General features: G+C 37.6%; 1 protein-coding gene across 2 annotated transcripts in view; it reads right to left on the reverse strand.

The window, feature by feature from the left end:
• fnbp1l (formin binding protein 1-like) overlaps positions 1 to 26,183 on the reverse strand; it is a 78,684-nt gene that overhangs the window by 22,712 nt on the left and 29,789 nt on the right. For both annotated transcript variants that reach the window (XM_041791074.1, XM_041791073.1), the window contains exons 2-5: positions 8,342 to 8,457; positions 5,830 to 5,880; positions 4,319 to 4,466; positions 2,265 to 2,327 (exon numbers count right to left, since the gene is read on the reverse strand). In XM_041791074.1, coding sequence (XP_041647008.1) covers positions 2,265 to 2,327; positions 4,319 to 4,466; positions 5,830 to 5,880; positions 8,342 to 8,457 — 378 coding nt within the window. The remainder of the gene's footprint in view (positions 1 to 2,264; positions 2,328 to 4,318; positions 4,467 to 5,829; positions 5,881 to 8,341; positions 8,458 to 26,183) is intronic.

Here is a 26,183-nt window from a genome sequence, read left to right on the forward strand (position 1 = left end):
CCAAAAAATGTGACTGGAGTTGTACTACTCTGACATTTAACAGGAAGAAATAAGCTTTTTTCCAATGGCTCTAATGTTTATGCCAGTGATCTCATACAAAACATTTAGGAACATACTTTCACCAATCAGCTTTTTCTGGTTCAACCTGAGTTTTGGTTTTATTGTCTTGAATTTGAAATGTTTGAAAACTAAATTCAAATAATTCCCTGTGTCGTAAAGGTTGTGTGAATCAATTTCAGGACTTTCAAAATGTTTTATTCCTTGTTCAATTTATTTAATTTAACTTTCATTTAACCAGATAAAACCCCATTGAGATTGAGATCTCTTTTACAAGGGTGACCCAGCCAGTAGCACACGTCACAAAATAATACATTTCAGGGATAATTACAACAATAAATTAAAAACAAATAGTACTTTTTGAAAGCGCATAGGTAATTGCAGATAAAGTGCTGAAAATGAAATAAAAATAAATGGAAATATGTCAACCAAGAATTTTCATAAATCCTTGCTACGTTGCTACAACTTTTTTCCAGGCACCATTTCATGACGCACTGAAAGCAGCTCTGTGACCCATTTTTGGGCCGTGCCCCACCAGTTGAGAATCACTGTTTTACAGGATGATTTGTGTTACAGTGGACAAAGAAAATTTGAAGTAAGGCAAGGAAGTATATGTACATTATTCAACAGGAGGATATCAGGGTGTGTTGCTGACAAGAGGTGCAACTTCTTAAGGCATTTAAAACAGCATCACACAAAAGTAAATTTCACTGCAACCGGGAAAAAAAGACACTATAGAGCAGTGTTTCTCAACTGGTCTAGTGTAAGGACTTACCACCTCCTCCTTAACAGCAAATTGTGACCCAAATTTCTTGAAAATTTTCAATCATCATTTTCAATCAGGCATTTTATGCCATTTTTTGGTAGAGGACGGACGTGGATAGAACCGGGAATTGGGATGAGAGAGCAGGAGAGAGACATACAGAAAAGGAGCCCCAGGTCAGACTTGAACCTGGGCTGCCCGTGTACATGGGGTACCCATACCATGAGGCCATCTGTGCCCCATTATTAAATATTTTAAATGGAAAATGGGAGAGTATGGGCTTGAGGTGTATCAAAGATCTGACCAAACAAAAAAATGGGTGATATTTTTCCAAGCACACATCCATGAACCAACTTTTGGGTCCCAACCCACCAGTTGAGAACCACTGCAGTAGAGCAAACACAGTGTTTTTAAAGAGAAACCTAAGCAGGCCTTGGAGCCTGAACTGTCAATGCTGCACCTAAAACAATTTGGAATAAGAAGTTTCTTATCAAGAAAAAAAACAAAACTTTTTTAGCTGGATTTCCCTTACTGTTAATGGTCCTATTTTTGTTATCATAAAGTGCTTTAGGGAGGTTAAAAAATGCTTTAAATTCAATTAAATTACTTTAAAAGTCGGGAAATAAAAATGCGATAAGACATTATTCTACCTTTTGAAAGTTATTGTGACATAGAGTGACTTTGAAACTGCTAACTCATGGTGGAAAAGATGCATATTGCTGCTTGAATGTAAAAGAGGGCAGTAGTCGGAGTAGGAAACCAGGAGAGAGACAGAGTGGGCACTGACATGCAGAATGACCTAGTGAAAAGGGCTGGAGTCAAACACAGGTCACCTGTTTTGCGGACTACAGCTTCTGTACATGAGGCGTGCCATGTACAGAAGCTTGGCTTGGCTTTCAGGCATCCATTTTTAAGTTTTCATGATTTATATCTTGGTACAGTACCAGGCCTCTTAAGTCTTTCCTAACCAGATGATCTCATACAGTCTCCATAATAATATCTCTAAAGGCCAGTCCAGAACCGTCAGTGTCAGTGCTGTTTCTCTCTACAAATATGATTTGACTACATCAGCATCATGCTTGGTAACACTGTCATGCTGTACAATAAAAACATTCCTGATTGGCACTTCTCAAGGAATGACATGATGAGTGACTGTAACACTGCTAGAAAAACAAATCTGATGGTGGCCTCTGACTATTGCACAGTTGTGTATCAAAAGAGCCATAAGGGCCGCAATTTGTACCGAGTAATTATGTCACGTGGAGTTAGAGGTTAACAGAGGATTTTCATTTGTCCTGGAGTCACCTTTGTTTGCATTTCTAGCATTCCTCTTGAAAACAAGCACTAGACCAGTACATCTGGGGCCTCCTAGCTGAGGGTATTTACTCTAAACATTTATGTTTTCTTCTCCATCCCTCTTCCTCCCCCCTCCCTCCACACTTACATTGTCCATCTGTTTCCAGCAATGATCCAAATACTGCTGAGCCTTCCTGCCCTCCTGTAGATGCTGCTCACACAGACACAGGCACGCAGACACAAACAAAGACACAGAAACAAGAAAATATACATAAATATTATTACAGGAACACATTCATATGCACGTACACAAAACGGCCAGACTTAAATTATTCATGTTACAGTGACATACACATTAAAAACCCACTGGAGGAAAAACTGCTGAGGCAACAGGCGAAGATTTACAAGAGTCCTGTGACTGAAGCAGTAAAATGAAGATGAAGAGTGACGACTGGTTACTTATTATGGAGAAAATTTTTATAACTGTGTTGCATGCGTCTCAGGTGGGCAAACCCTTCATTTTAACTCTGCTAAGATATCTAATCAAATGAAGAATCAAAAAGACCCTAACTCAAGATCCTTAGCTTTCTCCTGTTAGATCATCCACAGTCTGAGGTGTCGTCATCACAGAGGTAAATGTTGTGGTTTAAGTGTTAAGGAAATGCAAGACAAGAGCTTTGTGTTTGGACCATTTAAAGGATAAAAAGGTCAATGAAAACTAGTAGAAGCTCTTGGTCTGTTTGGACTAGGGTTGACACAATACCAAATTTTAAATTTCTTTAAAAATCTAGTAATAATTTGATAGAATTATAAATGTTTTTATACCAAGACAACAAAAATCCTAGTATGAAGGTCCCAGTGCTGGATACATTTTTACTATCAAAAATTGATGGCAAAATTCTGCACACTGTATAAATTTAACCAAAAATGTCTGCCAACGAACTGCAAAATTTAGACAGTGCTATTTTTTCTACTTCGGGTTGTATTTTACTCAAGATATTATCATAAAATCAAGATTAGAATTTATGCTGGTATATAAGATGCAGTCTGTTGGGGGGGTTAAGAAAGTGCCATCAACCTCAGTTTGGACAAAGTTTTGACAATGTCAAAATTAACAAAATAGGTTAAACAATTGTGGATGGTTTGAAATAGAATTGACTCTTTTCAAGCCATTATTTGTTCATATTTTAATTTACTATTTTCCTAAACAGTATTTAAGTGTAAACATGGGGGTTTAAGATTGGGGCTTTTAGATGATATGTGCTTGATATTTTATCTGTGTGAAATAATAAAATCTTTTAGAGAGATTTCAGACATTAAAACAGAAGCAGAATCAGCTTTATTGGTCAAATATGCTCATGCAATAAGGAATATCACTTCAGTTATCTTTGGTCTCAATGTACAGGAATTAAACAATTAAAACTGGAAAAAAATAAGATTTTAATATATATACAAGCTCTAGTTGGGTATTTGTACTAGTACGTACAAGCAATATACATTGACAGTATGGTTGCAAGACGTATAAAATGTGTGTGTCTTGATTAATCCACTTTTAAGGCTTATATTTTATATAAAGCACTTACAGTCACAAAATATGCTAGACATAATCCTCCTACACTGTTACCATAAAAACAGATTTGATATTACTTGATTTTATGGTTGTGGTAAATTTTAACAATATGCCCAACCCAAAACAGGCTTACAAGACAGCCCTTTTTATACAAAAGACCAGAAACCAACAGAAGACACTCAGCAGAAATAAACTAATGAAAAACAGCCTGAAATAAACCATACCACCAACACAAATAACAAAGATCTTGTGCATGTGCGTCATGTGTCACTGGGTGAACATTAAAGAGATATTTGATGCTTTACAGCAGATTACAAGCAGAGGGCGCTGTTCTTCCAAAACATGCAGATCTCTACATTTTCAGACTGATAGCCTCAGCAGATGGAGGCAGAAGTTAAAGACAGATGGTCAACATCACATCCAACATATTCATCCTCTTGAGAAGCCAGATAGAAACAAAAGTACATGAAGCAACAGAGAGGATGAACACTTACATCCGCTTTCAAACAGGAAGCAACAAGTCTTCAAAAAAATGTGATTTAAATCATGAATGAATGAAATCACTGCAATTAAAACTAATACATCCCTTTGATTCAATTACACGGGATTTATGAACTTTTGACTGTACTCACATGCTTCCTCTCAGCTTTGAGGTCTTGACTGTACCTCATCAACTCTCCGTACACCTTATGAGCCATCTCCTCCGCCACCACTTCCCTCTGACCGGCATAGTCATTCAGTTCATTTAGTATGGAGTAAAATGACAGACATGATGTGAACCTGCAAAACAGATGCACGTTAAACATGTGATTAGGACTGTATGCAACATGCTTCCTCTATGATTTTTTAACAGCTGTCAGAGCAGACATACTACAATGATTAAAGGTTTATTAGAAACAGAAGTATGAATATACAGGTGCACCTCAAAAATTAGAAAATCATCAAAAATTTTTTTTTTTTTTTTTTTTTTTTTTTTTTTTAAATCAAATTGACTCTGGATAAATTCAATATTATAATTTAAAACAGAAAAATACAAGTACAGTATACTTTAGATGTACAGGTTTATCTCAAAAAATGAGAACATGTAAAAGTTCATTTTTTCCTATGATTTAATTCAAGAAGTGAAACTTCCATATATTGTAGATTCATCTTTACGAAGTATATAATGACTTTCTTTGTTTTAATGTTGATGATTACTGCTAACAAGTCACAAAATAAAAAATCCAACATCTTAAAATATTAGAATATCACAAAAGCTCAGTCACAAAAAAAAAGATGTACAAATGTAGAAATAGTAGAAATATGACCTTCAGGAAATTATGCTCATTAATGCACTCAGTAATTGGTTGGAGCTTCTTTTGCACAAATTGAAATGTCACACTTTGTATGAGGTAACTCTAGAATATATGGAAATGTAACTTTCTGAAGTAAATCATGAGAAAAAAATGAACTTTTACATGATATTCTGCCTTTTATGCACCTGTACATCTGAAGTAAACATCTTGATTTGGATTTTTAGCAGCTTTTTGCTACTGCATATTGATTTAAAAGGCATGTTTGCTTTGCTTTGTGACATAAGTTCTCTTACAGTCTAAATTTAAGTTAATCCATTACTTTAATGGTATGATGAAGTAGTGTCTGTTAAAAATATCATGTTTAACCTTTTAAACTCATTATTGGTGCTTGTGTCAAATTTTCCTCCTGTCTAGGGATGTAAATCTATCTATATCACTTTGATATGTAGAACCTCAGCTTAAAGATTGATGTTAGTTCTGTTTTAGCTCTTGGTTCCCTTTTTTTAATCAACTTAGACAGCTAACAACAATCTTCTGCTGTCAGCTCACATCTGTCTGCACATGGCCACCTCGTTTAGCAGCATGTTATATAATGATTGAGCAGCCTAAAATAACAGCTCATTGATTTGTTGTAGTATGACCAAATGAAGCGATATTTGCAGACTGACTGCACATGCAAAAACACCCACGTTAAACACAGCATCAGGATCCCCCAAATAAACTGAATGAAATTACTTCTAACACCAAAAAAGATAGGAAAAGACGTTCTCACAGACCTTTCAACTTGTACAGGAAGGATACAAAAAAGCAAAAAAATAAAAAAGAGTGAACTTTCTACGTTTGCTCACCTTGGTTCCTCTTCTTTGGAGCGTTTTGGGCAATATTTCTTCACCAAGTTTCTAGATGTGTTAAAAAGAGAAAGAAAATAAAAGAGACAAAAGTTAAAAAACAGTCTGGTATTTTCAGCCTCGCAGACATAAAGGTAAACAGACACGAGGCAGACAGGGAAAAACAAACCCACACTAACAATGAGAGAAAGAGAGAGGGGGGAAGTCGTCTTGTTTCTATAAAAGATGAATCAAAGATTAGAAACATCAAAGTCTCTCCTCATTCACTCCCTCAGGCTCTCACTATAACTGACTTCACTAAACAAGCCAGTTAATGATTTAACCAGAGAGATATTTGTGTGTATGTGTCTTCCAGATTTATTGTCTGTCACATGTAAAAATGTTCAAACATCAACACACATACAGAGCTTTATCTTTTATTGTTCTGTAATATGCATGAAGGGACCCTTCCTCTTTGAAATCACACAAGCACAATGGGACTCGACAGGTTTTAATGACTGTTACTCCATTTAGCTTGTTGAATAGTCTCAACAGGGCTGCAGCCCTGCATTAAAAACAAAAAGGTTAAGAAATAACTAGTCATCTTGCCTATGGTTTCAATATATAGACTATTTTTGTTAGTTTAATGGGGATAATCACTAGCTTGTTATCTGTGTCAATGTAAATTAAAAGCTAATCAATATCTGCAGTCCTTTCCTGTGCTAATTAATCTCAATCAGAATCAGGTTTATTGCCAAATAGGTTTAAAGGGCTTAGGATGTGGTGTGTACTGTGTGCTACTGATGAATCCATTTATTACCCATGTGTTGTGCGACACAACAACATAACTGAGACAAACTGAATAAAAGTTTAAAAAAATAAGTGTTCTGTGATGACACCTCAGTGCAGGTAAGATCAGATCATATTGCACCAATACTGAAACTTCTTCATTGGCTTCCTGTCCAGCATTTTCTCTAAACAAGGGCTTTCAAAATCAGTTTGCTGAGCATATAAAGTGCACTATATGGACAAAAGTATTAGGACACATGGCCATTACACCAATAGGGACTATAAGGACACTGTATTAAAATACATTTACCTTAATATGGAGCTGGCCCCCCCTTTGCAGATATAACAGCCTCCACTCCTCTTGGAATTCTTTCTACAAGATTTTGGAGTGTTTCTGTGGGAATTTGTGGCCATTCATTCTGTTGAGCATAAATGAGGTCATGCATTGACATCGGACAAGAAGTCCTCGCTCACAATCGCTGTTCCAATTCATCAGTGGAAGTTCAGAACTCTTCTGCTTTGAAATCAGCAGGTCGTTGGTGACTTTTACGCACCACCCTTCTTAGCTGTCATGACCCCGCTCTGTGATTTTACATGGTCTTCTGCTTTGTGGCTGAGTTGCTGTTGTTCCTAAATTCTTCCACTTTCTAGTGATTTCACTTACAGTTAACTGTGGAATATCCAGCAGGGATGAAATATCACGAATTATCTTCTTACAAAGGTGGCATCCTATCACACGTCCTACCTTGATGTCACTGAGCTCTTCAGAACAACCAATTTAGGATCACAAATGTTTGCAAATGGAGACTGTATGGCTAGGTGCTTGGTTTTTGGTGTCAAGGTATCAAACAAGTACTGAAATGGTTTGATTCTTACTAGTATCCTACTGAGTTTTAAATTCTGGCATCATGACAACCATAATCTGGGTCATAGATACATCATGCAGCCCCAACTGTTTTGCTTTTTAATGTTTGCGTCTTCATTATTTTCCACCCCTAACTGCTGACATTGTTCCTAATCTTTTATTTCTGTTTGAGCTGCAGTATCATATGCAAAGTCTTGATAAATAAGGATCACCTTCTATCGTTTTACCGCTCTTATGTTGAGATCAGACTTTAGGGTATGAGCCCAAGCTGACAGACTTCACATGACAAGTTAAGATGAAAAACATGCACCATGTTTTATGTCATGCAAAGCAACCAGAGCTGCATTTAAGAGGCTTCACATCCCAGAGGAAAAAAAGTCTAAAATGTCTGAATTTTCGTGCCCTCGCTCCTTTGGTTTGACATCCTCTATGATGTGTTTTGTATCGTTGCCCTAAAGCCTGATGAAACTCTACCAAGAAGACAAGAATTTTTTATTCTGAAGATGATCCGTTAGAAAAAATGTGTGTAGTCTGATTCAGGCATAAATTTTCTTTCTAGGTCACCATGCAAAATACTTAAAAGGAATTAAACATGATGCCGGATAGGTTCCTTTAATGCTGAGCTCTTCACTGACTGGTTTTGTTGGAGTGAAAGAAATGTATCTCTCTGCTTTTGTGTCATATTGGTGAAAGCTCTATCAATGAGCTCAAACAATTCTGACTTTAAGGTGTAGAAAAAATGGTTGTGAAGCCAAAGTGTGGCACAGTTTTATTATGAACCCTGAAATTTAGGGAAAAAAGGCTTGATAGCAAAAACTTGACATCAGAAAATATTCCTGATTTTGTAAAAGAAGAGAAAACATGAGAACATGTTTTTACCGTAGCTGCTTGGCGTAGTTTTGCTCCACTTCCAGCCTCTCCTTGACAAACTTTGCATAGCGCTCAAGAAAGTCGATGCCCCACTGAGTGTGTTTGTCCAGATTATCAAACTGGTCCTGAAGATGGTAAAAAAAGAGAAAAAAAAATACAAAGATAGTTTTAATTCAGCTAATCCATGGTAAAAAAAAATCATGAGAAATATTGATTTTACACATTTAAATCTCAGAATTAAGAAATGAAAGAAAAGTCATTGTGCACTGATAGCTAAATGAAAACTGCCTTAGTTTGCCATTTTAACATTTGGCTTAAAATTCATGACTCAGCAGCCTGTCAGCCTGAAAACAAGTCTGTTATTATTCACGGTCCAACAAATAAAACACACATGCTGTCCTGTGAGTGACTCTAGTGTAATTGTTTTTTTTTTTTGTCTGCCACGTTTAAGTCTCATACATCACACCAGATTTACGCCCAGACATGTAGAAGACACTGAAATAATCAAATAAAAGCTACACACAGACAGCTCACATATCTGAGGCTCAAACAAATAATTCATATGAAGATTAACACAACAGAAAAAGCAGTTTCTTCAAGCAAGATGTAAACACAAAACTAAAATTTTTTAAAGGTAAAGAAAAGCCCTGCAAAAATCTACAATATAAATGATGAGCACACCCATCCCTCCCTCATTCTTACATCATTAGCCCTTTAAAGATCAGTTTATGTAATTATAATAAAGTCATGATATTCTGTAGCATATGATCCCATCACAAACTAGTGAATTGGTTATGTAATTATGACATCTACACTATGTTTGTGTCAATGTAAGCGTGCGTGTATCTTCAAGATAGATCGAAAGGAAACAATGGATTTGCTCATCTGGAAAAACACAATCGTTTACAGCTCCTGAACACACACACACACACACTGGGATTGTATCAGCTGGTTTGTTGTCAGACGTCTATTTGTACTGACAATAAACAACCACCACCCTCACTGTTCTGCGTGTGTGTCTGGACGGATTAGTATCAAATTCACTATCAGATCATGGCAGGAGTCAGGGAGCCGGATTTTACTTACTTAGCTTATAACTTCTAAATTGTTTAAATCTTCTCCAACTATGTTTACTTATATGGCATACTGTATACTTTCTTAATGTCACAATATATTAATCATACTAAAGCCGCATCCTTTGGGCCTTTGTCAAAAGTATTTAAAAGGGTTACGACAAATATCTTTGAGAAATAAGCTAAAATAATAACATGCAGTGCTCTTATGCTTTAAAATATCTACTGCCTGTCATAAATACCTGAAATTAACATCAAATCCATTAAAGTGTTGGAAACAAAAGTGATCCACAAAATGCTGAAGATCCTTAACTTGAAGATTATTTTTTATTTGACCTTAAAGGTCCACAAAAAGTCATTATTCATGTGGTTTCTTGCTTCCCTTATAGTTCATGTTTTGGAAAATTACTGTCTATTCATGCTTCAATAATAGTACTGTAGGTCAGCATTTTGGAAATGCATTTTTATTACACAATGTCCCTGTGGTTGTATTTGCATTATTTTTATGGAGATGTGTTTGACCTTGGTGTGTTTTGAATGTTTGACCACATGTGCAATCCTAGCACCCGTCGGCCTGCTGATGTTTAAATTAGGGTGTCAACCCGTATTGTTTTTTTCTAGGAGATACTGATAGCCATGACAAGTTCAGTGAAACGTTTAGATATTATGAACCTGTAAGAATTTAAAGTGGGGCTGTCAGCTTTAATGCTTAAATGGTGATGTGATTAAGGTCCATAATCAGTGCATCAATCCAGTACTGACTCTTCCACTGCACTTTGGTTAAGCCATTATAACATCTCCCTGCAGCCACAGTGACGTAAAGTAAAACCACCACTGCTCCTTCATGTCTCATTTCACAGACAGCTCAGTGGACAAGTCAAAAGTCTTCTGCTTTGAGATGTCAAACCTTTCCCTTGTTTCCTTTTCAATACATAAAAAGTTCCTTTTTATGTTTATAAATTCATGTCATAATCTTCAATCGGCAAAAACAGTTCAATATTTCCTTTTAAATAAAAGCAGGTCTGTGTCCAAACAGGAAGTAAAATACCCTTAATTTGAGACGTTGCAAAAATCCTTAAAACAAAAACTATCAAACAGTGACATATAAAATGCAACAAAATGGAGATTAATTGCAATTAACCACAAACTCAGTGATTAATTTCTATTTAGAAATTCTGATTGTTTGAAAGGCCTAATTTAAAGTAAAAATCATCCATTAGTTTCAGTCATTTAAATGTTAGATTTACAACATAACAGGTTGTAAATGGGTCATTAAAAAACTGACTAACCGGCTATAAAAGATGGATCTGAACTGGTACACAGGACATGTCTTCATTGAGAAACCCTCACTTCAAAAGAGTTGAAAAAATATACAATTACCATCAGAAAAGGACGAGGAACAACAAAACTTTTGGCACATCAGGCTGGAGAGGGAGAGAAGCTTAAAGTAAATTATTTAGCAGATATGATACTAAAGATCGAGAGTGCTTGGTGATAAACTGAGGGCTCTAAAATGTAAACCAAAGCAGTGAAAAACAGAATGGCTACTACTCCAGTGACAGTTGGCCAATCAGAAAGCATAAGGCAGTCGAATTATAGGATCAAATTCATTGAAATGAAGGGGGACAGGTTTAGAAAGTAGGCTCACCACAGAAAAAGTGAAGTGTATTGAAAGAGTTGAGTACAAAACTTATTTCCTTCCTGGTATTTACAACTAATAGTGCTTTCTGACAAATAGTCAAAGAGGAATCATTGTCAGACATTTTCTAGTACACATTTAGGATGGATACTTTTTAAAGGTACTCAATACCAACTGAGTACTTTACAAACACACACACACACACACAGATTGATCCTGGGCTATCAATTTCCCCACCACTCATCTCTAGCTCTTGTTTTTAAATGCCCTATACCTCTGTGATGTGGGTTTAACCACCCTTCCACCTTGAAAATTTCTCATGTGTTATTTATTAAAGCTACAAACAATGTTGGGATATTTCTACTGAAGTAGCCCACCTTTTAAGATGAATTAATACATTTTTTCTGTTTTGTTAGCCAAAAGTTTCACCTTTGTCAACATACCCTATGAGGCCTTCACAGGGTTATAAAGGTTACGCATTCACAACAAAATTGTTAAAAACAAAACTCTACATCATATTTCCAGTTCCTGAATGTTACTGAGAGGAACTGAGATGTCAGATGAAGACCCATGAAAGAAATCTTACTTAATCTAATGAAAGAAAAGTTAGATAACATATAGGAGACTTTCTGTAGCATTCAATTCAAGGTATTCTGTTATCAACTGACACCAGGTGCTTTAGAAATAAGACGGCTGAGATATTAAATGTACACAATCAGTCCTAACAGTATTGTAAAACCTTTGTATATAAGGTTTAGTTCAAAGCAGCCTTCTAATCCACACCTGGTGAATGGCCAGCACAAACACACTAATCTGTGGCCCTCTGTGCCAGTTTCTGGTCATTTAAGTGCTTTGTAGAATCTCAATAATGGTAATGAGGGAGAAGCAGCTGCAGAAAATTTTCTTCTTTTAACTCAATTTTCCCTCCAGACTGGAGATTAATCTGCATCTTTCTGATTAAAAGCCAACAAACTAATTCAGGCCACCACTGCTCACCAAGAGATAAAGAAACTATAGGAAAAACCAAGCAAAGAAATCCAACAAGATAAGATGCTGTACAGAACAATGACATAGTTTCTCCGCTTTTAAATATAAAAATGATAACTGGATCCCAGTTTAAGTTAGCATGTCAGGATATAAGGCACATTAGATATGTGTATCTGGTTATTCAGCATATCCCCGGTTCTGTCCTAATCATTACCTACCACTGGAGTTTAGAGCTTGCTGCCCCAGCTACCACTGTGTATTCTCTGTCTTTCTGTGTTTTTGTGTGCAAGTCTCTGTCAACACAAAGCAAGACCTGGACTGGAGCAAACAAGTGTAGCTAAGGGAAATAGGAGACAGCTGACCTCGTTGTTAGTTCAGTTATCATTTTCTTCAAATACAAAGACAGCACGGACGCTTTGGAAGCAAGACTGAGCAGCATTGTTTCTTCAGTCACAGTCATTGTGTTTAGACCAAGTGTAGTCATTGTGTTTAGACAGAGTGCTTAAAGAGGAAACAGTCTGTTTGCAGGGATGAGTGGATGAGCAGTCTTGTTTTGTTGAGGTCTTCATTTACCACAGATAAGGACTTGATGACCATGTTTAAGTTACATTTTTATCCTGTTGAAGGAGCCTTTTTTATAGTGCAGTTGATGGTATTTTTGTAAGGTGCATATGATCACAGAAAACTATCTTTAAAATCCTTTCTGTGTTAATTTCTTTGTAACTGCATCTGTAGTTTCAAGCTTCATTTCTCCCCTGCTGAGATGTGTCACAACACTATAGAAAACCCCTCATTTATCCACCATAAAAGTGGTTAAAAACTACAGACTTTTATAGTGAAGAACCTGTGAGAAATAGCTTAGTAGTGGTGCCAGGTAGTGTGTCTAAAGCTGCTTCTCATACCTTGTTTAATGCCAAATCCCACTTCTTTGAATCATCACTGGCTTAAAACAAGCGAGTAATATGTTAACATACACTATGGCTGGGTAATTAATTGCAAATTAGATTAAATCACAATATGGCCTTCTGCAATTTTCAAAATGCAGAAGGTGCAATGTTTCTTTAACCTGAAACTTGTGTCAAAATAGAAGTTTAGGACTTTTTTTGCAGCAGACACATGATGCAGTACATATTATGTAATCATTTACATGGCATATTTTTAGAATAGAGTACGAAAAAAAATCTTGTTTTTTTTCATTTTTGTATTTTTTCTTTGCTGAATATAAGAATTACATAAAAATGATCATTCCCTTTAATACAACAAGTCAAATCCAATTTGTAAAATGAGTCAAAATCATCACTATTAGATATTTTTTCATAATTGTTTAGCCCTAATTTAACCTTACATTGTGTTGGTTATAGCATAGAATGAATTATTGCTTGTTTTTGTTGGAACATAAATGAGATAAGGAACTTAAGAAATAATCGCATATTAAATCGCAGTCACAATATTGGATTAAAAAAAAACACAATTCAATTATTTTTTCTGAATTGTTCAGCCCTAACATACACCATTAAATAGTTGTTTGACTGGAAAAAATTACTGCAGTGCTGGGCCGAAGTCTAACAAAGTTACTCTGTTGTAACTCATAGCTTGTGTTATAAAGCCCCAGATGGACTGGCAGAGAGAGCGAACACACTCACTGCATTTTGTTATTACATACACTATACTTGTAGAGAGAACACGTTTTACCTTACAACTGTGCTGCACATCAATTACACTCACACATGCAGATTACATCTGGCTTGTTACCTGGCTGCTCTTCTTCCGTGTCGGAGTGAAACGTGCTGATGACTGGACTCAGACTGAGCTGTCACTTGTCACATATCTCTCTGCCACACTAAGGGTTGCATTGGTTATGCCTCATGTGCACTACAACACAATGCATGCATTCAAACCGATGACTCAACTTCATGTTGAAAACACCCCTATTTTTATTGACCCTGACTGCATCCCTTTTTAACCAATATGAAATTAACTCATGGACCTGGAGAAGCAAAAGATTAATAATATTTTCAATATGTGGGATTACTTATTTAACACTGCTTTAGATAAATATAGAGATTAAAAAAGGCAACAATGGCAGGTGTGGTTGATGCCGCTGTAAAGTTCAATCAGCAGGTCTGATAAACCAATCTAAATAGCCTGATTAGTCAGGGAACTAGCATCCTGTAGTTTTGTGAACCTGCAAGATATACAACTGCCAGACAAGAGGGTGTAGCTCCTAAGAAAAGAAGCCACAATATGGTACAGTGCCACTCTGACTGACTGTACAAAATGCAAAGTTGCACTGACCTCTGACCTTCAAAATGAAGTTAGTTCACCCTCAAGACCAAGTGTGTGTTTGTGTCAAATGTGACAAAAAAGCCTCAATGCATTCTTGAAAATCTCGCACCCTGCAGATTTGAAGGTACACTGACCATATTCATACCAGCTCCTTATTGAGCTCCTTATATTCGACTAAAACTATGACTAAAAATGTTTGTCGACAGCACTTTTTTCCATGACAAAAACTAGACTAAGACTAACAAAAATAGATCTGTGATGACTAAAACTGACAAAAACTAAGTTTAGTTTTTGGCAAGATGACTAAAACTAGACTAAAATGTAATGTAGTTTTCACCGGATATTCAAAGTCCATGATATTTCTCCACTGTGGGAAAATCTGTCAAAAAACAATGTAGCTGCACTATTCTGCCTCTCAGCTGTAGAAAACAGGGACCCCAGCTTAGACAGAGTGGATAGAACACACTACCATGATTTGGTACCAGATTTAGGTAAGAGAATAAATGCTTGGACTAAAAGTAAAGACTAAAAAATGAGGACTTTTTACGTACTAAAACTAGACTAAAATGTTTTGAGTTTTCGTCGACTAAAACTAAAAAGGGCAGAAATGACTAAAATGTGATAAAAACTAAAATGCATTTCATTTAAAGACTAAAACTAAGACTAACATTAAAAATAGCTGCCAAAATTAACACTGGACTGGATACAGATGCAAAATTTGAAAAATCTTCCTCAAAGTGTTTTTGAGATACATTCACATGCAAGAAATAACATAAGGCCTAATGCCCTTAACCTTTGACCTCCAAAATCCAATCAGTTCATTCTTGGGTCAGTTTGAAGAAAGTCTGTGAAAGCAATTTTGAGATAGCGTGTTCAGAAGAATAACTCGTACAGGTGGATGGCAGACAGCCTGAAAACATTATGCCTCGAGCCCAGGCTGTCATTGCAGCAGAAGCGTAGAAAAATGTATCCTCCTTCCAAAAGAAATCAGCAAACACAAGCAGAATCAGACTCAAGAGATAAACTTTCAAAAAGTGCATATTGGCCGTAAGATATTTAGCTGTTCATGCAACCACTGTCCACCAATGTCCAACATTGGAGATCCATTAAGGCCTGGATCTTTGACTGACACAAGAACAGCAAACAGAAGATCACCCACACACGTGTAGCCCCCATCAGTCAAAACTCAGGCCGACTACTGGGACAAACAAAAGAAACCCACAATGTGAAAACAAATCAATGGCAGGGTCAAACATGTAGGCAGCATCCTTAGGTCTGTGTCAGGCTTGATGTCAGTTTTAAGTGAAGAGGAAGACCTCATAGCAGGAAACAAATACACACATTTTCAAGGCTACTTTCTCATTCAAACAAAGATTTGACCCTAAAAAGATGTGTCAAAAAGAGGGAGCAACCATCAAAAGGCATCTACTCTGCAGGATGCTGTGCATAAACACATAAGCTTTGCTGCTGTCTGTCACTATCACTCTCCAAAACCAGGCTGTGTCTAAAAAGGCCCCCACCATGTTAAAATAAACTACTGATAGACTAAAGCATGAACTGAGGGATGTAACAGCATCGAACTGTGTGTATGAGGCTTAAAGCCAATTTTTACTGAAGAGAACGATGCTAAAAAAGACCTCAGTGCTACAAACCTGCTGCCAATTTCAAGCAGATTTTGTTGTCTAAACAAAAAGCTCAAGCCCTGGAAAATGTGAAAAATAACAGAAAGCAACAGGACGACTGTTTTTGGCTCTAATATTATCATCCTGTCGCTCTGGTTGCCTTGTGTAAACGCCTGCCAGCGCGTCTGTTAGCATCCTGGCCCCTGCTAACAGGCCTGTTCACCTCCTTTTAGCCAGCGTGTCTGTCTGTGGTTGCGTCAGCCTTTGTGACAGTGCCTATGAATAAGTAATAGCGTATGAGCTCATACTGGAGTTTGTGGCAAGCTGAGCGCAGACAGGCTCACTGGGGAAATGACAACATCTTTGGGCTCTGGGTAAAAAAAAGAGTGGGAGGATGAGGATGATGAAGATGGTTTGAGCAGAACTGAGAGAGTCTGGTAACCCACGCTGTTGCAGCACCTGCAATGGAAATGAACCTTTCAGAGTCCAGGATCAGATTTTTCTGGCATCCAACTGTGGAAGTAATAAATCAAAAGGAGCAGATGCTAATGTACTAATAATGACAGATCTGTTCAGTATATTTCTACTTAAGTGATTGCTTTGTGCAATGCATGCGAAGGTCTATTGTTTATTAAATTTCTCTTCATTTTCCAACAATAATGTTTGAGCATTATTAGTGCGGAACAGCCTTCTGGTTGCTAATTAATCTGGATTTCATTGAAATATTTGTTTAAAAGAATCACTCTGAAGGTTTAAATTCTAGTTGTGTCCATGCAGTGAAGAACAGTGAGTACCGGTAATAAAACAGCGTCTCGACCTAGTTATCACCTGGTTATTCATTGACCAGTGCATAAAGACTCAAGTGGTAATTGAAAATGCTGCAAACATGTACACTACATGTTTGCAGCATTAACTTAAAGGTAAGCATATCCTCTTTTCAGCAATATAAGAAATAAAACAATATGGATAACACAAAAGACCTCATATCAGCTGGTCTCTGATAAGAAGAGAAAGGTGTACCAGTAGCTGTGTTATCAGCAGCAGAAACAAAACATCCTGTCACATAATCATCACATAATCACAGGAAAGGTGCCTTCATAAACACAACAATAACACCAGAGTTGCATCACAGCAACTTCAGGTGATTATACAGCATGTACTGAACTTAAAAAGGACCCTTCTACTGTACCTGTTAAACCATAATTATTCTATACAATTTCATATTGTTGGATTTTGAAAGGAAAACAGAAATATTCTAATGATATAGAAAATTCACTGGTGTTGTATCCTTCTCAGTGGATGAGAAATAGCACAACTTAGTAGCTTTACAGTTAGTCAAAAGCCTGATTAATGCCTCTGCATCTAGACTTTACCATAGCCTTCGCCCATAGATCTGCACAGCCCTAACCTTAACCAGAGACCTATGCATGCACAAGTCCTGCACTTAATCAAAAATTGAACTAGGCATCCAAACAATGTAGACTGCATGCCATGCAATTCACCAGCTTGTTGGCATTGGTGAGGGAGTGATCATTTTGATGTCATTCTCATTTCAATAAGAAAAACCTACAAAAATGAAAAAAAGTAGGATTTTTTAAAGGATTTTCTTCAGAAATGGCACTTGAATGATTTCATGGTATATAATGCATTACATCTCTGCTGCAAAAAATAGTTCAAAACTGGTATTTTGACACAAGTTTCAGGTCAAAGAACTATTGCACCTTCTGCGATTTGAAAATTGCAGCAGTCCATATTGCAAGATACACAAGATAAATGGCTGCAGACTGCAATTTAACAAGCCAAATCCACTTTTTAACATTTAAATTATCAGACGTGTTTTCTTTATACATGTCTCTTTGAGTGGTCAAACAAGTGTGAAAAATTTTCCGCTCTCTGCCTCAGCTGATTCAGCAGACATGCTCTGAATCTCCTCTGATGTATCCTCTTTGTTTCATCTGTTGTTAAATCATCCATCCATTATCTATACTGCTTATGTCTTGTTGGTTCACAGGAGGCTGGAGCCAATTCCAGTTTGTCAGTGGACAAGAGGGGTGCACCCTCGACTGAGCACCAGTCAATGACTGGAAACACAGTCACAAATCAAGTAGTCTCACTCACACCTATGGGCATTTTAGCATCATAGTCTAACAAGTACTATGCAAGGACAATATTTCTGGCCAGGTTGGTCAAAGGGAACCTACACACAGAGAAACCTGCAAACCTGACACAGAAATGCCAGTTCCTACTGGGATTCAAATCAGAAACCGTGCAGGCAGCCCAGCAGTAAAATCAACTGCTGTTTGGTATTTATCAGCTCCAACTTCATTTTAATACGCCTTATTTCGGGTATGGTGTCTTTTACACAAACAAGCAGGAAATGAAATGACGGGGTCAGGAACTGGCATAAAAATGGCACTACAAAGTAGTGTTTTGGCAGAGTACGACAGGGAAACATGGACACATCAACACACACGTAAGTGGAGCTCACAACAGTGTAGGCCTGACACAGAGGCACAAAACAGGCTTACTGCTAACACTACATCACAGCAGACTGGCAGATATCCTCTTTAGTTATTCTGTTTACCGGTCAAACTGAAAATTTGCCCTTATTTGGCCACTGGCAGGTGTTATTTTTATAGTTGAATCAGTGCGGAAAAGTTAAAAAAGGCTGTTCTGTTAATTCTCTCATCTGCCAGCCTGCAACAGAGGAGACTGGTAAAATAACTTTAAAGACTAGTTTAGCTGCTATGGCCTATGACCTTCTTATTTTCATCATCTCAGCTCTATGTCAGAGTGGACATTTGTTAAAGTTTTGAAAAACCCCTCTCAAAGCAATCTTTATTTAACAGAATGACCCAGACAGCCTTAGGTGTCACCAGCCTGGAGACATAAAACTGTTTATTTACCAATAATTTGGTTTTCAGCACATGCCTGATTGGACACATGCCACTGCGACTGGTTAGTGCTAACCAATTATATTTGTTTCCTTTCCAGATTCAGACTCTAAAATGGGCCTCAGCAGGTCTACTTCTGCTTCTTTTCTCACCCACAAAGCCGCCGCCGTACCATAATGAGCTTCAATTTCTGGATGAGAGAATAAATTAGTCATTTAGCTCCCACATGAAGAGGGTTGCTGCTGCCGCCCTGTAACCAATCAGACAGCTAGACAGCCCCTTCTCTGCCAATCAGAGGACCAGTCAGCCTGAGTGCATTCCTTTAGAGAGCGGGTAATTAGCATAGAAAATGCTTTGAGGACAAAGGATTAATTACTGAGGCATTCCAGGGCACACACTCAGAGACTGGGCCGCACATGGCAGGGACAGGGTGGGAAATGTCAACTCGCCTGAAACACTGGCATCTCTCTAAAGAGCCCCCTGGCCCCGTCTGCACTGAGACTGTGACTGTTTACTGTCTGTGTTCATCTTCTTCGAATAACAACCAGAAAACATCTTCCAAGAATTTGATGGAGGGAGTACACATGATTTGTGTGTGAGTGGAGGAGGAGGGTGGCAATAGAAGAGGGATTTTAGGAGAGGAGGTAAGAAAAACAAGAGGAAAGAAGGAGGAGTATGAGACAGGAGGACAGGTTAACATTAGTGTGTGATAAACATGATACTGGTCTTTGTTTGAATGATGAACTACCATTAACCTGATTAAGAAATGACAAACAAGGACATCTATTAAAAAACAACAACCTATAATTTCAATTTAATGGGAACATTTAAAAATGGTACCTTTTCAGATTTTGAACATAGTCCTAATTTCTATGATTTTACTCCTGCTTCTTCACAATGCACCATTTTTTAAAATTATTCTGAGGCTTTTTAGCCTGGTAGCTAGAGTTGGAAACTGAGGAGACTGGATTTGAACCCTTGCATGTTTAGAGGACAGCTATCTTTGCACAAGTAGTGCACAGACATAACCACTGTGGCTGCTGGAACCCCAGTGAACTTTTTAAATGGTTTGGCATAGCATTCACATCAGTGAAGGTGTTCTTTTGTTGTTTTCTGAACTAATAAGTCATATAAATTTGCAGCTTAAAGAGTTAACCTGCAACTATTTGAGCTCTGGTAGAGACCAAAGCACCAGGAGGTAAGCACACATACCTTTTTATATTAGAAAAACACACAAATACACAAAACACACTGCTTCTCCCCCTCTCAAGAGCATCTGGATTTGAATAGACTTGATTTTGTTGCTAAAATGATGCTGTGTTATAAAGTCTCTGAGTCCATTTATGGACAAAACAGACAGAAAGACTGGCAGGCTCCTCACTGCTCTACAGGCAGGAATAAAAGACAGATAGGTCCAATAGTTTGCTAACTTTTCATAGAGGCTGACGCTAAAATAACCAAGTTTTCTGATTAACCTTAGTCAGGAGATGTGGTAAATGTTCATACAATTCAAGCACAAAAAAACCCACTTTGCTTTGCAGCATTTTTTTATAAGTGTGAAGGTACGACAATTTATAAGTCTGATCATTTCTGACCCACTATGACTGTTAAAGATAAAAACATACCTATTACCAGGAATGCATGATATGATATTGGATTTTTTCGATTTTCATTCAAGAAGGGTCAGGGCTCACAGTGGGCCTCCTTGAGTGCGTGGCACCTTAACTTATACCTGATGGTATATATGCACATTTTGCCCATATTTCAGGCTGACATATGATACGTATAGCCAATATGTATAGTTGATAATACAGCTGTAAATATTGGCATAGATTTTCAGATTTGCTGATACCGTTACTAAACTTTTTAAGCTAATATCTGCCAATATTATGCCAATGATATCTTGCATTGCATCCCTGCAAAATCAAAACCTGATCACTCTTCCCTTTAATAGAATTGCTCCAATCCTGAGTAAATCTTTAATTTAGCCAAATTTTTAGGTTGGCCCTAATGATGTGGCTCTTTTAACACTTTTTTTTGCAAGAAATAGAGTAAAGCCAGACATTGCAACACGAATTTGGATCCACGACATTAAAGATGGAATGACACTGCGTGATATCAGGGATGTTACCAGTTAAAAAAACAAGATTTTTAGGGCTGCTATGACCTGAAGATTTGATATTGCTTGTTTAAATTGTTAGTGTCTTGGACAGTCAGATACAAATTAAACTTCTTTCCAACTTCGTTAAACATCTCCTGTTGTTTTGCTAAATCTCATGAGTGCTAATAGCCTGGTTTGGAGCTTTTAAATGTTGTTATCTGGCACTCAACCTGACACAACCCAACATTTCAGCAGAGTAGGTAATTAAATTCCTTCAGTGTTAAGATCAGCTTTGAATGAGCTGTTTACACGGCTTTATCTACACCCTGTAAACACACAGAGCCACACACTCCTATCACTCTATTTGTTCTGCCCTGCAGGATCTACCTTTATTTTTTCCCCTGCAGTAAAGAAACCAAAGTGTGTTTGTAGCACTACACAAGCACAGACTAGACTGGCTTTGTTCACAAACCTCAGAGGAAATATGTGATTCATACCTGACCAAATTACCGATTATTTTAGCAGATAAAAAAGGGGATTCAGATAGTAAGCCTCAGGGATCAGAGTCAGCCACGAGTCAATGAGATGCCTTACTGCTACGGATCTGAACCCTGTGACTCCATGTTGGATTCTATTAATACTGACCAGTGCATCAAAAATTAATCATTCTTCTTTTGGTTATGGATGTATCATTTATGTACAAAATCAATCAAACCAGCTTCTGTGAATTGTTCCATCTATACCATAGAAAGTACATGTTTTAGTCCAACCAAAAAGTTCAGTTGATGTAGATAACTGGGGGTTTCTTCCTCTTATGTAACAGCTGAAGCTTCTGCTAGTATTGTTTACTGTTGAGATGGATGATTTTCTCAAACAGTTGACACAGATTAACACCTGACCTGCAAATGTGAGCATCACAAATTTACCTTCATTGGGATTTTGCAATAAATACATGACAAAAGTCTGCAATTTTATCACTTTAACAATAATTCATCTGAAAGGGGTTATACATAAAGACTGATTGATTGAGTAGGGGAAGTCATATGAAAAAAACGAGTGACATCATTTAATCGTAGAAAACCACCCATCTAGCAGGTGCTGGTTTTGCATTGTAAGCAGAGCAGGTACCCGTGTACAGAGGCTAAAGTCCTCAGTTCACAAGTCACAGGTTCAAATCCTGTTCTTGGTGCTGTTTGGTGCATGCCCCCCCCAAGCTGTTAGCTGTCCTATCAAATTGAGGGGAAACGAAGCCCCCAAAAGAATCCTTAAAAAACAAATCTGATGGTGTGAGTATCAGAGCCAGAATCATAGTCAACTACTGAATATTTTTTATTTAAAAAGCATAGCTGGTATCAGGCCTGATTTTCCCAATCGTTGTATCCCAACATGTTTCTTTTGTTTTGTTTTGTTTTTTTACTTAACCAGCTTTTTCTTCAAGCTAACAATGGCATATTTAACAAAGACCCATCAGGAGGTGTCTGTGACCAAGCTGGAGAAGGGTCAGTCAAACATTAACCCAACTCTGCAAGAGTGGACTTCTTTCTGCTAAATAGTCACAACAGTGGGAATATCATCTAAACAAGAGTCATTGAAAAATCTTGCCAGAGGCATTGCCACACACTTATATCGATCTTTGGTAGATATTGTAGAACAGATGCACAGTTCAAGTCATACGTGCTGCAATGGAGGGGTTACTGACCTCTCCAATCTGGTTATAAATCAGTGACAGTCACACTCAGAGAGGTCAGGAGTTTGTCAATGCGTAACAAGCTTTCTGCTGACTGTGGAAACAATGACACCTGGTTAACAAGAAGAAGGGGAGCAGTGAGAGACACACAGAGCACATGTGTGTGTCATGTGTTGATAATAAACATGGATGTCAGTGACACTGACTCTATCATCTGACCCCATTTACCACAATAAACATTCTGTTCCTAAAGCCAGTCCAACATACACACTGTCTCTGTCTCTCTCTGATAAAATCTCAAATACTCCGGCTGTTAGAAGACACCATGCCTGCACATGACAACCATTTAGCTCTGAATATAATCCACTTTTATTTTCAGCTCTGTTCTTTAGCATGTGTTAATAGAGAAATTCAACTAGCAAGAAAATTCCTGACCTGTCCTGTTGTGAGACTTTAACCAAACCATGGCAGATAGAGATATATTGATCTGATGCTGATATTAATAGTCCAATATCAATTCAAATTGCTAAATCAGGGGTCAGGATGCTATTTGTGGGTCTACATTTTAAATTAAATTCTAGATGTCTATAAGCTTTGTCATGCGCCAAGCGCAGGCTTTGCAGCTCAAAGAATGGAGGACAAAACAAGATGGAAAGAGCTTTGTCAGCTGTTCTAAGATGTTTCCCTATGCCAACAGAGACGTGCAGTATCATCTGAGCTAATGTTTTGAGGGATGGCAGACGCCCAGCACAACCATCTAACTAATTAATGTGTGCCTTTCACACATACATTTCTGATGTTTTCCAGTCAACTTCATTCATTTAGGTAGTGATATATCCTGGACAACACCTATCACAAATGTATCCCACAGTGGACAATTATCTAAGATTTTTTACCAACATTTTTGGAGTATGAAAACGGAGTAAAGTTGGTTGAAAGATTTTGCCATTTGTGTTTACATGCACACCCATCATGGACAAGGTTGAGAGATTATTGGGGTTGAATATATGTGAGAAAAGAGCCCATCAGAACCCAGCTGAATATTGGACAGAGATTGGCATATTGTGAACATTTTTATTCAAACAAGAATTTTTTTGCATTGATTGTGCAACAAAAGCCAACTGTCTGCAATGCATCAAGGTTTTCCTGTTGATAGTTTAAAATATCCCACACACCAGCAACAAAAGCATTTAAGATCAAAACAAGCTTTGCCTCAGTGATGTAGCATTAAAAATCTCAACCAGGAAGTATTTCAGAGATTATATTCTAAATGTCAAAAGGACAGGAGTCATTGTAGGCCATGTGTGACGATGAAAAAGATTTATGCAAAGACAACAAACCAGACACAACTGAGGAAGCTGTGAGAACTTTCACTCGAGTGTAAACAACAATATATTGGCTTTGATACAAAACCTCACAAAGATTTTACTTTAAAAAATACATTGCCTATAGCTTGTCAGTGTAAACCTTATTATCCCAGGGGGATAATACTGCCAACAGAGAATAAATTAAAGCAGACTAATATATATGCAAAGTCCACAACATGCACAGAAACATGCAGATGTAGGCCACTACAGTTTATTAGGATAGATCAGATCAAGTTATTAATAAGGTCAACAAAAGAAGGAATAAATGAACTCTTATATCCTCTTGTTCCACATATTGGTACCATGGACTTGTGACCAGATAGCAGCAGCCTGTATTCACAAGACAAGGGATGACTCTGATCAGCAAGGAAAGCTTTAGCCTTCCTTGAGGCTCTGGATCTATAAAGGCGGGTGAACTCTTCAGATTTTGTCTCTGCAATTTTACCACTCACTTTTAAAAATCTGTTAACTCATCTTATTTTTAAGAGTGAGGGGCTGAAACCAGCAGATAAGAGAGAACATTAAAATGGGCTTGATAAAAAAAAAGAATAAAACATTTCCATAAAAGATGTGTCAATATTAAAAGTTCTCAATTTATGATAAAAAATACATTTGTTGGTGAGCCTTAGTACAGAATGTGTCTGTTGGTATCAAAGCTGAAGGAATTGTCAATGGTTGTGCCAAGATATCTGTACTGCTGTACAACTTCTACAGCATAGCCATGAGTAAAAACAGGGGAAATAAGTGGAGGCATCGTTCTAAAATCAATGAACATTCCTTTAGTTTCTGAAACATTTATATACTTGGCGCTGTGTTGCTGCCACAGAAATGTACCAAAAAGAGAGAAGAAGATCACAGAAAACTGACACAGACTTTCTTCTAGTTGCCCTTCTGGTTGTATGCTGTTCTCAGTGGTGGTAAAGGAGCATCAGATTTTGCTGTAAAAGCCATAATAAGCTAAATAGCTTCTGCAGCACAAACACACGAAGACGAAACGGTAAGTGTTTACAGATTTGTTCACTCGGGGACCAGGTTTCAAAAAGGAGCATTTAGGACCTCCTAAAACACCGTTTCCATGTGGATGAAACACCGATATGACAAAAAACAGTTGGGTATACTTCTGAATTCGTCTCCGTGTGGATGGGGCCTTAGAGTCACCAGTTAACCTAAAGGAGCATGTTTTTGGTGGTGGGAGGAAGCTGGAGTTTCTGGACAGAACCCACACATGAACGGAGAGAACATGCGAACTCCACACAGTAAGGCCCTGACAGGGAAGCTAACCAGAAACCTCCTTGCTCCAAGGCAACAGCACTAACCCCTGAGCTGCTGTGCAGCTCCCTTAAAAACTCATTATATTTTCCTGGAACAACATCAGTTTCATTTTTCAAATCACAAAATACATCGTAGACAGAAAAGATATCACAATGTTATTTTTTCCCCAATATTGTTAACTTCATTTTGGACATATGTGAGGTGAACACAAGTAATCTTTGGCATTTCCAATAGTTCACATTTTTCTCTTGATATCTCAGCTGTCAGCAGCATTAGCCCTCTATTCAGACCAACAAACTCAATGAAAGCAAGTATGGACCAGAAAACTATTATCCACAAGATAAAACATCATGTGCAGCTTTGCACAAAAAAACCACATCACTGTGGCAAAGTTGGGGATACAGACCAATCTAGTTGGGACAAATTAACTGCAGTCTATCAGGCCCATGAGGCCATATTTAACTGACCTCAAAATATAATATAAGGTCAGTATTCAAGGTATTTCATCAGTAAAATCCAGTAAAGTATTTTTAGACGGATTACCAACATAAAAACTGCAGTGTCATTTTAGTCTACTTGGCACCTATTCCTAAAACCTGGAGCATTACTCCAGGTCAGTCCCGCTATGTTTGCTATCCTGTCTGTGGAAAACACACGACATACTCACACTCACTCACAGTCACACAGACACCTGGGCACTCCTGAATGTGGGTAGCTCGTCAGGTTTCAAGGCAACCTGATCTCTTGTATTGTCTTGCTCTCCCTCACTCACTCACACCCTGACAGACTGGTTAGGCGACAGAGAGACAGGCAAAGAGACGTGATTGGACATTTGATGGATATCAAACTGATGCAGATATAATCATGTTCTAACAAGCACAGAATACGACTGATTTTCAACTTTCAAACTTGTCACCAACATG

This window comes from Cheilinus undulatus, linkage group 7, assembly GCF_018320785.1.
Source record: "Cheilinus undulatus linkage group 7, ASM1832078v1, whole genome shotgun sequence".
NCBI lineage: Eukaryota > Metazoa > Chordata > Actinopteri > Labriformes > Labridae > Cheilinus > Cheilinus undulatus.